The following is a 14,260-nucleotide window of genomic DNA, read 5'->3' on the forward strand; positions in this document are numbered from 1 at the left end:
CCCCTTGTCTTGGAGGCTGCGGGCAGAGCCTTACCTCCGTAAAACACCGTTGCGGCGGTTTACACCAAAGCCGGCCCTAACGTCGTACGCTGCCACGGCGCCGCATAACAACAGAAGCCCGAGCAGGCCACAAAACAAGCTTGTGATGCTTTGCTTCATGTCTGCGGACTTGTCCGAGGGACGAGATTGTGTAATTTGTGAAAGGCTCTCTCTCTTCTCTCTCTTTTTCTCTCTCACTCTGGCTGTGGGTTAAGAAAATAAAAAAGCAAACGGTCTTATGGGAGAAGGTTGATCTCCGCCCTTGCTTCGACCTCGAAATCTAAGGGATTCGACAGGGTGAAAGACAAAAAAAAAAAACATACAGACAACGGGTCAACAACAAGAACGTTGCACACGGCGAGGCATTGAGGGCATCGTCGGCCTTTTTCCTCCGTCACAGCCATAGCTTTGACAAAGCATCTGCATGTTGCTTTGTTACCCCGAGCCCCAAGTGGGCAAAAGGTACGAAAACAAAAAACGCCAAGGTGAATAGAAACCGCAGCTACAGCTCTGACAAAATGACAAAGGCATGATGGTGGCGGTGGGCCCGTATCGCATATCCGAATGTCTCACTGCAGCTACGGGGTTTTTTTTTTGGCTCTTCAGGATGGAGAAAAAATGATCGTCTAGTGAGGAGGGAGCGCAAGCCACGGGACATGGTAGAGCAAGCACCGCGGACGCGGCTGTCTAAAATTATCATGGTTTATGCATGAGCTTAACTGTTTCTCTTCAGCACACCAAAAAAAAAAAAAAAAAAAAAAAAAAAAAACAATCCGATATAGAAAATCGTCCAGGCTTGCCAGGCACAATAGTGAGAGGGCTGAGCACAGCTAGCGACCAAGGCGGCTCGGAGGGCGTGGGTGGCGTCGAATCATCAGTGCCGCTCATTCGGCTTGGATGAAAGCGATTGGTGTTGAGGTCTCTGAGAAGAAAATATACCGAGAAAACAAAAGCACAAAGCAAGAGTTCTAGGCCTTCGATTAGAGGGGGGAAAAAAGACAGGAACTACCTACTTTTCTCTCCATTAACCACAAAGACTATTAGTTCCGAATGCGGCCAATCCATCACATCATTGCAATCCATTGTCACTTATCGTCGACTAGCCTCAATACCAGAAACTAGAGAGGGTTAGAAAAAAAAAGAAGATCAATTCCTCTAATGGCATTTCCTGAGCATCCTCGGTTGCGCTGCAGAAGAGTGTGCTATGCATCGATCTCTTCGGCGGCAGGCGATCAGACCAGTTGAACTGTGGGCTAGATCTCTTGTTTGCTACCCAACCAACATTATTGGGATCAATGAGATCGGAACTAAACTCTTGAAGATCTGAAGATATCCACACAGCTGAATACAAAACAAAAAGCCACAACACACTTTCATCACGGTCCAGGCCTCATCAAGGATCCAGGCGTGGGAGGACATGTGTGTATTGCAACGGCCCTTTCCCGCAGTAGAGATGGAGCACGCGCGCACCCGGCTTACGGTCGAGACCTGCGGCCACGGATTACTCATGGCGAGCTAATCACCGTGGGCCGATGAAGAATGACTCATCAGTGAGAGGTATGTATATCTTTTAGGTATCTATTTTCGTCGTGTTCAAGTCAGTTTCCCCAACATAGGCCTTCCACCAGCAGCCGAGCTAGTGCGTGAAGCCCAAGCTCGCCCAAGACTTCCATAATAGAAAACCAGCTGTGCTGTTCAATAGCCTCTCGGCCTGTCTTCAATGGAATCTTCCCAGGCTGTACCTAGCCAATGTTTGAGGCGAAATTGCGTTCCTCATTCCTTACATTAATCTGGTTCCGATGGCGACATGTCCAAACCGTTGCTCATTGCCATTTGCAGGGCAGTTTGCTTCTATTGGCCATGAATCCGCTTGCCACCTTCTGTTTTATGCCTCAAGAGATCATAACGCAATATGCTTTGCAGTAAAACATCGGCCCCCAAGGCACAGTCCTCGGGACTAGTATATTCCTCGGGGTTGTGACTGACACCGTCCCGGCACGGGACAAAGATCATGCTTGCCGGACATCTCCGGCTTGCATACACAGAGTCGTGGCCCGCGCCGCTGGTCATATCTCGAATCAAGCCCTGGGCGTTCTCAAGACCCCTCGCTTCAAGCACCGACAGCGCTGAAGCTCGCACAGTTTCAACGCAGTCGGGGTGGAATTTGGTTGCTTCCGAGACGCTATCCGTTTTCCACGTAAGCGAGAATGCATCGTTTCTCCCGGGGGTTGCTCCGGCGAGAAGCTGTGATTTGGATCCGGGAGGGTCAATACCCTTGGAAAGTAGATCAAAGTCTCGTTTGAGGTCTGCTTCAAGGGCGTCCAAGGTTGAGTCCTGAGGTGCGCGAATATCCAAGCTCATGCGCACATAACCTGGGATGGTATTCACAGAACCAGGTTCCAGTTCAACGATTCCGGTGGACGCAAGAGCTCCGTGGGAAGTAGCCAGCGCGTGCGAGTGGACGATGAAGCGGGAAGCCAAGAGAATGGCATCGGCTCTTGCAGAAAATGGCGTCGTACCCGTGTGTGCATCTGTGATGTGGTTAGCACTGCTGACTAGCACTCACAGGTCAACACATAAAGCTGTTCAAAAGGAGGTTTGTTACCACGACCATTAATCTCAATGGTAAACCACCTATATGCCTGTACGCCCTGAACAACACCAATCTTGAGGTTGTTTGACTCTAGGATGGGGCCTTGTTCGATGTGAAGCTCGAAATGGGCCGCCATCGGAATTTTGTTGAAGCTGGAAGGGATCTCGCCCAGGTAACCGATCCTTTGGAGCTCAGACCTCATCGTTGCCTCACCGCCGCCGACCTCTTGCAGATTGTGTGCTTGGTCTAGACCAAAGACCTCGGCCCAAGCTCCAGAGGCGATCATACTCACGGGGAACCGGGCTCCTTCCTCGCTGTCAGGAATACTTCATCAGCAAGTTGCCTCCCTTTCCAGAGCCCCGAATCATTTCAACGTCATCTGCACGGCTGGCCACTCGGTGCCACTCACTTGGTCCAGTTGACAACGCCGACTGGAAATTCGGTCTCGATTTGATTCTCCTTCAACACCCGCAACATTTCGATGCCGGCCATCATTCCAAGGATGCCGTCGTATCTTCCGCCGGTTGGCTGCGTGTCCAAATGCGAGCCTGCAAAAGTGGTCGCCCAGTGACTGCCGGGAGGTAAGCTTCGCCTGATGGCAAAGATGTTGCCCATAGAGTCGACCTTGACCCTGCAGCCGAGGTCCTTGACGGTCTCGACGAACCAGTCGCGCACCTGCTTGTCAGAGTCTGTGAGGGCGAGCCGCGACATGCCCGTCTCTGTCGGGCCGCTGTCAGGGAGTTCAACGATTAGAACCGAACATCTTTGACTTTCGAGGTCCGGGAGTGAATTGATTTCCATGCCGGCTCACCTTCCCCAGCGCTTCCCTGTGCCCCAGACGCAAGTATCGTGGAGCGTCTTCATCATTCGTTCTTGGTTGACCTTGAGACTGGCGATTTCATCTTTGCTCATCTCGCTCAATCGCACGCGCCAACATGGCGATGCATGGAAATGTCGACTTGGCTCAAATCGGCATTTCCGTGGTATGCACGGCTGGCAGGGCCGCGACCGTGTTGTGGGACATGGTGAAAGGCCAACCCAGAGAGCCCTGGGTCTGCATCTATAAGCAAACGGCATTTTTAGTTCGCAAGCACATCCTCAAGCAAAGAGCATGCCCAAAGATTTAGCTGTTGTGGTTCAAGCTAAGTTCAAACAGTGACCAAGGAACTACATGACGAAAGTGAGAGGCGCTGGAACTAGACTGGCTCTAGCTCAACAGGGCGAGATAGGGTGACAATGCCGATGAGAGCGCCAAGTGCGGGGAAACGATAAGCTGGGCAGGAACGGGCTCCTGTGTTGTGCTCTGATCGGATGCGTGGTCCGGAATTGTCTCTGGTTTCAATTGCCGAAAAGGGGAAAAAAAAGAATGTATGCATGCACTGTAGTAAGAAATGGAAGAAATGGAAATCGTTGACCCCAATTTATACCTGCTTATTTTACATACCTAGAACTTAACAAATCAGTATCAAAAAGTTGCATCGCATTGGCATAGATGCTAAATGAAGTACATTAACACACAAGGCTTCCCACGTCAGCCAAAATCTACAGCTTCGCCTTGCCCGCTCCCAGCGCGTTCCAGTCCTCCCGGGTAAAAGGCACATATCTGTTACCCTTCCCACCGTCCTCTATCCACCACATCTCGTCGCCAGCCTTGACCTTGTCTGGATCCACACCCTCGGCCTTGAGCGGCTGCTTGTTCTGTTTGTTGTTGTGCGAAGCCGAGATTTCTGCAATGTATCGCAGGAAGATGGGCACCGCGTACTTGGGGAGGTGCTTTCTCGCGTGCGCCAGGAAGGCTGCCGTGTCAAATGACGCCCTCTTCTCAGGCTCGATGTAGATGGCCGCGGCGCCTGCCCTGCCGTCGTGGTTGGGCAGTTGCACGCCGTAGACGTTGGCCTCCACAACTCCCGGGAAGCTGCCGAGCACTTCGCTCACTTCGGCGGTGGAAACGTTTTCGCCCTTCCAGCGGAAAGTATCTCCAAGCCTGCACATATCAATTTTTTTTTTTTTCCGTCTGTCAGCTGTGTTCACCCATCTCGCATCACGAAAGCAGTCGCGAAATTACCTGTCCATAAAGTACCACCTGCCGTCGTTGTCACGGCGCAAAGCATCGCCGGTCCGGTAGTAGGTGTCGCCCGTGACGAAAACGTCACGCACGAATTTCTTCTCAGTGGCTTCGGGGTTGTTAAAGTACCCTGGGAAGGCCCTCTCTCCTGGGACGCGGATGAGAATCTCGCCACCACTGTCGTACGGCACGCGGTAGGCGAAGCCCGTCTTTGGATGTCTGGCTATGTCGCCCGTCTCTGTGTCGATTGCGACCGGCACGTATAGGTGGTGGTATTTCCATCTCAGAATAAGCCCGTGGTGGCCCACTGCGTGAGCTAGGAAGTCGCCCCTGCAGTGATTGTCCAGCGGGAAAACGCCTTCGGTACTGTTGAAGAACTCGTGAATGCACTCGATACCGAAGCGATCGCGGAAACGCTTCCAGACGTCTGGCCTGAGTCCATTTCCGTAGATTACCTTGATGTTGTGCTCCTTGTCACGCGGTGAAGGTGGCTGTGCTAGCAGGTACCGCAACGTCTCGCCGACGTATACAAAAGCGTTTGCGCGAGACTCTCGAACGTCTTCCCAGAACCTAGAAACGCTGAACTTAGGGGCAACACATATAGTCGTCCCGCCCAGGATCTGGCTCATCATGGTGATGCCTCCGGTGCCGTGATAGTAAGGCATGCAGTCATAAAACCGTATGTTTGCATTAGCCTCCTTGTCAGAGCTGGCGAGGTAGCTGATCCCAGCTTTGGTGGTGCAGCCGTTGATGTACACTGGTGCCACTGGCAATACGCAGGCTTTGGGCATTCCTGTCGTGCCGCTTGTGTAGAACAGGCCGCAGGCCCAATCTGGCTTGATATTCTTTCGGTGTTCCTCTCCAGGTCGCGTGGGCTCCAGCCCTGCAATTTGTTGACGGTATTCATCGAGTCGCAAGACCGTAAAGCCCTCCGTGTTTAAATCCTCTTGAATATCAGATATGCTCTTCTCTGTTTGCGGTGGGACGTCTACCAAGATGAGTTTGGCGGTGCTGATCTTTAAACAGTGCAGCAGTGGCTTCGACGCCAGGTTGTGATTTATCATGGCTGGCGCCGCTCCGATGGAAGCCAGAGCCAGCCACACCATGATGAATTCGGGGGAGTTGCCCATGAAAAGCGCAACAAAATCCCTGTTCCTGACTCCCTGGGCCAGGAACCATTGGGCGAACCGGTTCGTGCCATCATAAAGCTGCTGCCAAGTCAAGGAACCCTCCCGAGTCCAGATTGCCTCTGCATTGGGCTTTTGCCTGATGACGTCTTCAAACAAGTAGTACGGTGACAACTTGTTGGACTTGACTTTGGATTGGAATTACGGCGGTTAGTGGACGAAGAATGATAGCCGTAGAACAGCCCCCCCGTGGCTTTTCTGTCTTACCTCCTTCTTCGAAGTACTTCAGAAGTTTCCGGCGGGCAAGAATTGATTTGAGATCCTCGCTCACGTGGAACTTGGCATCCAGATATGCCAGGCCAGCAGTTGTTGCGGCAGTGCCGGCTGCAGCGATAGCTAAATAGATTGTACACTATATGTCAGTTGATCAGTGAGCTTGAAATGGCACTTAAGCCTCGTGATCAAAGGGCGTTTATTGTTCTTACCGAGCTCCATGCTGGAAGCAAATTTTTCCGTTACGTGTAAATATATTTGTGATGCTCTCAAGAAACCTTCGTTGTCACCAAGTTGATTTCCGAGATGCCAGCAGAGCTGCCTGACCAAGTTTAAAAATGAAACCAAACCGTGCACAGATTCATACGCAAGACACGGACAAAAGTGAGTACAAACTCTATGCAACAGGTCGACAAGTTAAGTTGAGAAACTCGGGAAAAGTGAGAAAGGGAAGTTCATCCAATTTGAATCTCTGGCAATGAAGCACGACCAGACGGCTGAACGCGGCGGCATCTTTCTCCGACATAGCCAAGGGAGCGGGGACCCATGGGGAGCCTGGGGGTGACTAGGGTCGGGGTTCTGGTTACTACGGATTGAATGAAATGCTCGGCACCGGCTTCAATTTTCGGCAAAACAGTGTGGCTGTGGGCAGAATCCGCTCGCAGTGAGTGTCCCTCTATCGTACTTAGTACTGCAGCACAGTACGGTAAGGTAAGCCCAGTCGACTATCTAACTTCCAAGACAGGTTTAGTTGACTCGAGTTCACAGTGGAGCTTCGGTAGATGCGACCTTTTTGTGTCTGTGGAGGGAGATCTCCAGTATGTAATGTGGACTTGAAAAACACTGATGGCGGAATTGTGTCTATCGGCACATTGTACGGACGGACCAAGAAATATTACGGTGCTGCGAAGTAATCAATGGGCATGCTATTCCGCAAGCAATCCCCATCCTCCATCCCAAGGTACTGTCACACTTGGCATCTGTGGAGCCATGCTGCAGCAATAGCTTACCAGTACAGGTACAGGGGAGTAGGATTGTCAAAGTCACGTGGGGTAGCATTGTGGCTGACAGCTGTCTGGCGGTGGCTGCGCGGTAGTTAATTGGGTCCTGTGTGCACACGTGATGGGGCAACCCTAAGAAATGTTCAAAGTGATTTGTCTCGCGCAAAACTTCTCGTAGATGCACAAACGACGCTTCTTCAACCCCCGCCAAATCGACGACGACAAGCCAGCCCAACCCGTACTCCCCAAATACCCTCCATACACACCGCAAAAATGCCTGGCGGAGTCAATGTTCGCGATGTTGATGTAGGTGCCACCGAATTTCATTGATAGCTCAGAGCTCGACAAAAGCCTGGGGGGGAAAAAAAAAAAAACAACCCCACCGCCTCGAAATCATCTCGTCCTCCGACTAGCCCGCGGTTGAAAATCATGCACACCCGGATGTGCTCGACAACAGCGCGATGGCCATGATGGTCGCGATTGGCAACGATGCAAGAGTGCAAGATTGGAAGAGGCTCGAAAGATTCGGGCTATAAGGAGCATAGGAGCAGGCGCGAGGGAGTCGAAAGACTTCTGACGACGGAATAATGCTAATATGCTGGGTTTCAATGTGCAGGCGCACAAGTTCATCAACGCCTATGCCGCTTTCTTGAAGCGTCAGGGAAAGCTGCCCATCCCCGGTAAGATATTAACCCCTTAATTCCTTCTCTACTCGGTGGCGATGCCCTGGCTGACATTTGTGCTTTTTTTTTTTTTTTTTTTTGACACTTATAGGTTGGGTTGACACCGTCAAGACTGGCCCCGCCAAGGAGATGCCTCCTCAGGACATCGACTGGTTCTACGTCCGTGCCGCCTCGGTCGCCCGCCATGTCTACATGCGCAAGACCGTTGGTGTCGGCCGTCTCCGCAAGGTTCACGGCACTGCCAAGAACCGTGGCAGCCGCCCCTCGCACCACGTTGATGCCTCCGGCAGCGTCGACCGCAAGATCATGCAGTCGCTGGAGAAGATTGGCATCCTGGAGCAGGATGAGGAGAAGGGAGGCCGCCGCATCACCCAGGCCGGCCAGCGTGACTTGGACCGTAAGTTTTCAACTCTGACACGCAAGGAACCACGCGCTCAAGAACACAAGACTGACATCTATATTCAGGGATCGCTATGACTGTCGCTGAGGCTGAGGAGGAGGAGGAGGAGGATGACGAGTAAACGTCTCATCAAAATCGTCTTTCATTTGGTTTGGTCACTGGGAGTTTGTATGCATTCTTGGCATTTAGGGTTCACGGCGTAACAAAATGGGTCTGGTCTGGGGTCTGTCTTTCGGCATGAGCAATCGATCGTCTTCTTCCGCCTTTACCTGAACCCAGCGTTGGTAGCTAGTGATGCTTACCGATTATGATTAATGCTGAGTCCATCGTCTCCCATCAGTTGGTGACTGCGTATGTGGTCAGTGATATAACTGAAGGTTGATGAATTCAGCCAAATTTAGTAGCAGTCAAATCGCCCCACAGTAGATCGACAACAGGAGGAAGGAACGGTTTAACCCGCAGCTCATGTCTCCAAGTAGAGCTAAATTGTGAAAATCAGCTGTGCTACCTGGCAGATAATCGACTTGCTCTATGAGTCCAGTGGCTCTTGGTGATTTACTTGACTTGTATCACTTTCATATCACCAATATCTCGTTCATCTCTGTTTCAATTCAACCCGTCAATCTAGTTACATCAGCAAGGTGTACCATTAGTTCGTTTTACTACCTTGTCGTCTTTTTACCTTTGTCTTCACTTATTCTTATACTCGACTTCTGTTCTTGATCCTCACGTTCTTCCAAGGCATATCTACCTCAACTCAGATCATCAGCCATACTCTCTTGTTCCAACCCCATTCCCCCTGTCATTAACTCTCCAGCTGCCCCTTTCGACCCGTCAAATATCAGTAGACTGTACTACAATCATTTCCCTTCAAAGCCAAGCCTCTTTCAACGTCTTTTGGGCGTACCTTTCCAGACTAGTTTCACGGGTCAACAATAGGCATATCTCAGACCACACGAAAACCAGAATGTTGACCAGCAGGTAGTTTGTCCGCTTGAGATTCGGTTCAGATTTTCCAACATGACAGCTGAGAGAACCAAGATCATTAATGATTTCGGGCTCAAGCCTATCCACATTGCTACCATTCGCGACAAAAAGGCCACGGTTTCCATGCTTGTAAACGCAGGCACAAATGTGAATGAGCAAACAAGGCATGGCATAACACCACTCATGTTGAGTGCGGTGTGTGGGCATCTTGACATGGCGTGCCTCTTTCTCAAACATGGGGCTGCAAGATCGATTCAAGATGCCCAAAAACGAACGGCAAGAGAAGTGAGCATGCCTTGTTTATATCTTTCTGTCTCATGTTCTATCTCACAACGTTCTTCCGTATATATACTAACTACAAGTTTATCAGTACGCATGGTCTACTTCAGATCTTGTCAGGGAACACTGGAACATTTTTGAAAAGATTTCCAAGAAGCTTGAAGGACGCTGCAACTCAGCAGACGTGGTCCGTCGACGGAGAAGAATCCGGCAAATCCTACAAAGGCGTGATGCTTTCAAGGGATCCCTGCAGGGCGCTTCACAGCCTCATGGAACGTCTTGCTTCTCAATCTCTGCAAGAGGAGAAGTCACGCTCTGGAAAAAGGTTGCCTCCGTACACAACGGATATGGACGCAACGATGTAACGCCAGCAATCCTTGCGCGTACGGACAAGAACGCCATCGTCCAATGGTCTTTTTCGGGTTGGTCTACCGGCAATTTCGGTCGCAATATTGTCAATAGCAAAGAATACACTCAACTGGTGATGGCATTTTGTCGATCTTCAGGGTTTAACCTCAGTGCCAACGCGAGGGACAACCCAGCGGGCCGTACTACAGACCCGGAACTTATTGAAGCAGAGAAAGGACGATGGCAAGCATGCCACGCCGAAAAGAAGCTCGCCATCTTCTATTTGCGTTTGTTAATGAACCGGACATTCAAGAATTGTTTCAAGGACCCTTTGGAAGGTAGTTACGAGTTCGACCAAGAACAGCTCCAGCACTTCAAATCAATGAAGATCCCTGATCGACGGAGGAAAGCATATATTTTCCTCGGCCATGACCCATGCGTCGGCTGTTTGGACTTTTTGCACCATCTCCAAAAAGTGACCGGTATCGAGATCTTAGTAAAACCAATACCAATCATGCAAGAGTACCAGAGACCTAACAAAAGGTACGAGGACTCTGCAGCAGACAATGAGCAGTCTTCTAATGGCAAGGACGGCGACGACGGTAGTAACGACACTGCCACCACAATTTCCAACGAGATCGAAGAAGCATCCTCGCCCAAAACGCCAGCTATAGATAAACTGGAAAAATGGGTCTTTGCCCGCGATTATTCTCCCCAATTGCCAGGTGTTAGCGAAAAACACCCAGTTTGGGACCAGACACAAAAACCACCACGGCCTACGCCAATTATAGTTCAACCAGTGCATTGGCCGCTCAAGAGCGATTGAGCGTCCCCCTCCCTTCGCTTACGTGCAGGTGGGCAAGGTCTCGCCCGGAGACCGTGCACTCATTCTTGTTCGTAAACCCCGCGACGCGGTGGTCGCACCTATATCGTGCTACGACTCTGGGAACAGAGCTAGAATGCTTCTAGTGCGACGTTCAAAACCAGCTTGGTATTTTGTCGGTTGTTAGCTTCGGCATCGCCAGCCACATTGCGGCCCCTAGTTTGGTTGTCGATGTTTGTTTTGCTATTCTCATGTCAGCCCTGGAAGTCTCTATCTCTCTCTCTCTCCCTTTTTTTTTTTTCTTCTTTTTTTTTTGTCACGATGTGTGTTCTTGTCGGTCGTCATAAATCAGTCTTGTGAGTTGTGTTCCTGTCAGTTCCCACAATCGAAAAGAGAGGGGAACAAACTGCAGTGGATTAATGAGGGGTTGCAGATAAATCTCTAACGATTGTTTTACCCTGGGCTTGCAGCGTTACAATGTCGGCATACAAACATCTCCTAAAGGGGCTCGTGCGTTGAAGCTTGCAGATCCTCGAGCAGGCCATTAGCTCGGTTGCGGTGGGTTTCGTCCTAGCACCTGCATTCTTTTGGAAGGTTTGTGCTCGTGCGTGCTCTTTTCAGTATGCAGGACGGGGAGGGTCAAGGCGATTTGTTTCTATCTTACAAACAAGCCAGAAGCCAAAGCCATTGGAGAGGGGGATATAAAGGCAGTATATTTCGTCTCATCTCGGCCGTTCGATGCAAGTTCACGCAGGTTTACGCATATCATCTGTTTGTCGTTGCAGTTCATCCAAAACATCTTTGTTCACATACATATCAATAATAATTACTTGGTCAAGAATACCATCAAATACTGTGCACTCATTTCTACTTTTCTGCTGGCCAAGAAAAAAAAACAAGAACAAAAAAACCAAACGAGACCTACGCACAATGGCTCACCAACACAGGCGCACTTATACCCGCACCATACTCTTCTCAGAAACCTTCGATTTCCCAACACCACCGACATGGGCACAAGATGAGGCGCCGCTCCCACCGACTTGCCAGGGGCAGCAATATCATCAAAGGGCCAGCCAAATGCCCGTTGCAGTCTGGCCGACAACGCCTCCGACGCCATCCATGCCCACTCGGCCCATGAGTCGGATGCCGCGCATGTCGCACGTTCCGGTAACACTGCACGACAAGTCGCTGCCTGAATACCCCCAGTCGCACGACTTCATAATCGACTGCAGCGGCGAAGCAACCACCCCGACGACCGCGCCGGTCGCGGCTTCTATGCCGTCGCCGGGGGAGGTTTCGCGCTGGAGCATCTGCAGCGACGACACCGTCGTCGTCGATGCCATGTCGCGCCCGCTCTCCCCGAGCAGCTCCATCCAGAAGCTGCGCAGCATGGCAAGCTCCACCGCCTTGCGCAGTGTCAAGTCTTCAATGAAGCTGCGCGTAAAACTGAATACGACTTTTAAACAGCTCGCGAGGAGGACGAAGAGCATGGGTTGATTTCCCATGCTTCTTGTTACTTCTTCTTCTTCTTCTTCTTTTTCTTGTTCTCCTCTTGTGTGCCTCCTCGCCTCGGCTCGAGCTCTCTTCGATTTACATGTCTGACTATTTACAACTTTTTCGCAGCTTTTCACACAACTGCGACCCACGCTCCCTTCACGTCTTTTTCCATGATACCTATTTTCACCTAAGACCCTTTTTATTTTACGGCCGACCATATTTAACGAACAGCATGATTATCGTTTTCTGCTTTTCAACTTGTTTGTTTCTCTTTTTTTTTCTGTTTATGTTATGATACCACTTAGATCACAGTCTCTCTACGAGCTAACTTTCCTATTTTCTCTTTCCCCCCTCCCTTTCCTTGTTTCGTCTCTCCATCCCTCGATCGTTACTGCCACATGATATCTCTTTTGTTTCTGGGGCATAATCGACATCTTCTGTATGTATATTTTCCCTCCTAATCTCCCCCCCAGCGCTCACTTGTTGTGCTTGCTCTTGCTTTTCGACGGCTGTGCCTAGTTTCGCTGCGTGTGCTTTTTAGGAATAGATAAAAATAGGGAATAGACAACAACAAAAAATCAATCAAAAAAACTTGAAACAAACGAAAACAAGGGCACGACGTGGATTTCCCAGAAAAAAAAACGTGGATGCGGCTTCCGACAGATGCACTAAAAGACGGTTGCCAACTACCAAAACGGTCGCGCTAGAACAAAGTGGAAACAAACCAATAACGACTAGCCTCAACGGCTGCGCCCCCTTTGCCAGGTCCAAGAGGATCCTGCACGACCGTTTGAACTATGGACAGAAAAAGGAGGAAAAAAAAAAACCAAGGCACTGGGATACGATACGCCTCGGGGAATTTGCACCGAGCAAGCCGAAAGTCGCCCAGAAGAAAGCGCAGCACAGAGATTTTGATTTTTTCCGGGGGGTCCAAGAGGTTCGGCACGACATGGATCTTGTGCCGGATCTGCACGCTTAGACCGCCTGAAGATGTGATGCACGTACTACTGTGTGTATACAACATTTGGCCATGGCGACAGGTGTTTAGGGTCCACGAATTTCGTCACACCCAAAAAAAAAAAAAAAAAAAAAACTAAAAGCCTCGCCATTTGGACATTGGACGATTCTGCCAGTCCCGCATCCTCCTGGGTTGGCTGAGTATATCCCAAGAAGAAAGCTCCAGGCCGGCATGCCGCTTCATGTTGCTTTGCGGAGGCGGCCCCGCAAGAAAAGGCGGCACGGCAGTGAACACGGGTCACATGGAGGGTCGGCGTGGTCGGGAGCTGACTGAGCAAAAAAGGTAGGTCTCCATCCATCGTCCAACACATTCGACATAATGCTTGCGATTTTGCTTTTGTAAACAATGCAGGCGCATTGATGCCTTTTTGTGCTACGCGAAGTGCGCATCTCTATGTCGGCAGCCCCTCACCGGGGAAGCCGGACTTTTATGTCTATGTGCGAGAAGCCTACCGGTTGGCTAGCCTGTACCCGCCGATGGGGGTGCCCGACTGGCTTGATTGAGGTTCTGGTAAGCATATATGTAGACGATCCCACTTTACGTTATGCTCCTGCACAACACGGACGTCCACAGTCTAGACCATATTCAGCGGGAAGGGGGGATTTACATGATGGGAGTATTATGACTACTTCGTATGACTTGTCAATTTGAGAAGAAAAGTTTTTTTTTTTTTTTTTTTTTTTTTTTTTTGTCAGAGACAGCTTCGGTGAAACCTATTTTTACCCGAAAGCCCATCCCTGGCCGAACCGGTGGCTTCCGATCAACCGCCGAGCGCGTGTCGACTCACGCTCTCGGACGAAGTTCTCAGGCCGAGGGCTCCTTGGAAACTCGTACCGGACAAAATGATTCGCAACGGGGCGATGCGGCTTTTGTTTTAGTCGGCTTATGCCGGTATAAGCAATTTTTTACTGCTCACTATAGCATGATGAGCGGGTTGGGTTTGAGTCAAAATTCGGGTTGTGGGCTCGTGTGGACATTCATAACTTACACACGTGGGGCGTTCCTGGCGATTTTAAATGACCACATCACTAACTACTACTACCCCATGATGAACGGTCTATTAACTCAAAGCAAGGGACGAGATGGGCCGCACTTTGTGCCTCACGAACGAGTGGAGTTTTTTTTTT

The 14,260-nt window shown here is 50.4% G+C and overlaps 8 protein-coding genes across 8 annotated transcripts in view; 4 read left to right on the forward strand and 4 right to left on the reverse strand.

Moving 5' to 3' along the window:
* PpBr36_03399 (uncharacterized protein) overlaps positions 1–108 on the forward strand; it is a gene marked incomplete at both ends in the record, with an annotated part of 1,307 nt that extends 1,199 nt beyond the window's left edge. Inside the window, one exon of the mRNA XM_029890571.1 lies at positions 71–108. Coding sequence (XP_029754326.1) covers positions 71–108 — 38 coding nt within the window. The remainder of the gene's footprint in view (positions 1–70) is intronic.
* Positions 1–159, reverse strand: part of PpBr36_03398 (uncharacterized protein) — a gene marked incomplete at both ends in the record, with an annotated part of 1,360 nt that extends 1,201 nt beyond the window's left edge. Inside the window, one exon of the mRNA XM_029890570.1 lies at positions 35–159. Within this exon, the coding sequence (XP_029754327.1) occupies positions 35–159 (125 nt within the window). The remainder of the gene's footprint in view (positions 1–34) is intronic.
* Positions 160–1,890: 1,731 nt separating this feature from the next.
* On the reverse strand, positions 1,891–3,709 carry PpBr36_03400 (uncharacterized protein; the record flags this gene model as incomplete). The annotated part of the gene is made up of 4 exons (XM_029890572.1): positions 1,891–2,570; positions 2,645–2,946; positions 3,042–3,362; positions 3,444–3,709. The coding sequence occupies 4 exons, from the start codon at positions 3,707–3,709 to the stop codon at positions 1,891–1,893; spliced, it is 1,569 nt and encodes a 522-aa protein (XP_029753293.1).
* Positions 3,710–4,174: 465 nt separating this feature from the next.
* Positions 4,175–6,319, reverse strand: PpBr36_03401 (uncharacterized protein; the record flags this gene model as incomplete). The annotated part of the gene is made up of 4 exons (XM_029890573.1): positions 4,175–4,616; positions 4,698–6,012; positions 6,092–6,220; positions 6,310–6,319. 4 exons carry the CDS (start codon positions 6,317–6,319, stop codon positions 4,175–4,177), a joined length of 1,896 nt encoding a protein of 631 aa, XP_029753292.1.
* Positions 6,320–7,371: 1,052 nt separating this feature from the next.
* Positions 7,372–8,302, forward strand: PpBr36_03402 (uncharacterized protein; the record flags this gene model as incomplete). Its single annotated transcript, XM_029890574.1, has 4 exons — positions 7,372–7,404; positions 7,715–7,778; positions 7,873–8,178; positions 8,247–8,302. The coding sequence occupies 4 exons, from the start codon at positions 7,372–7,374 to the stop codon at positions 8,300–8,302; spliced, it is 459 nt and encodes a 152-aa protein (XP_029753291.1).
* An 899-nt stretch (positions 8,303–9,201) lies between these two features.
* PpBr36_03403 (uncharacterized protein) lies at positions 9,202–10,621 on the forward strand (the record flags this gene model as incomplete). The annotated part of the gene is made up of 2 exons (XM_029890575.1): positions 9,202–9,466; positions 9,558–10,621. 2 exons carry the CDS (start codon positions 9,202–9,204, stop codon positions 10,619–10,621), a joined length of 1,329 nt encoding a protein of 442 aa, XP_029753290.1.
* Positions 10,622–11,548: 927 nt separating this feature from the next.
* On the forward strand, positions 11,549–12,115 carry PpBr36_03404 (uncharacterized protein; the record flags this gene model as incomplete). The annotated part of the gene is made up of 1 exon (XM_029890576.1): positions 11,549–12,115. One exon carries the CDS (start codon positions 11,549–11,551, stop codon positions 12,113–12,115), a length of 567 nt encoding a protein of 188 aa, XP_029753289.1.
* Positions 11,680–11,928, reverse strand: PpBr36_03405 (uncharacterized protein; the record flags this gene model as incomplete). The annotated part of the gene is made up of 1 exon (XM_029890577.1): positions 11,680–11,928. The coding sequence occupies one exon, from the start codon at positions 11,926–11,928 to the stop codon at positions 11,680–11,682; it is 249 nt and encodes an 82-aa protein (XP_029753288.1).
* Positions 12,116–14,260: the final 2,145 nt, after the last annotated feature.

The sequence above is a fragment of the Pyricularia pennisetigena genome, chromosome 3 (genome assembly GCF_004337985.1).
Source record: "Pyricularia pennisetigena strain Br36 chromosome 3, whole genome shotgun sequence".
Classification (NCBI taxonomy): Eukaryota; Fungi; Ascomycota; class Sordariomycetes; order Magnaporthales; family Pyriculariaceae; genus Pyricularia; species Pyricularia pennisetigena.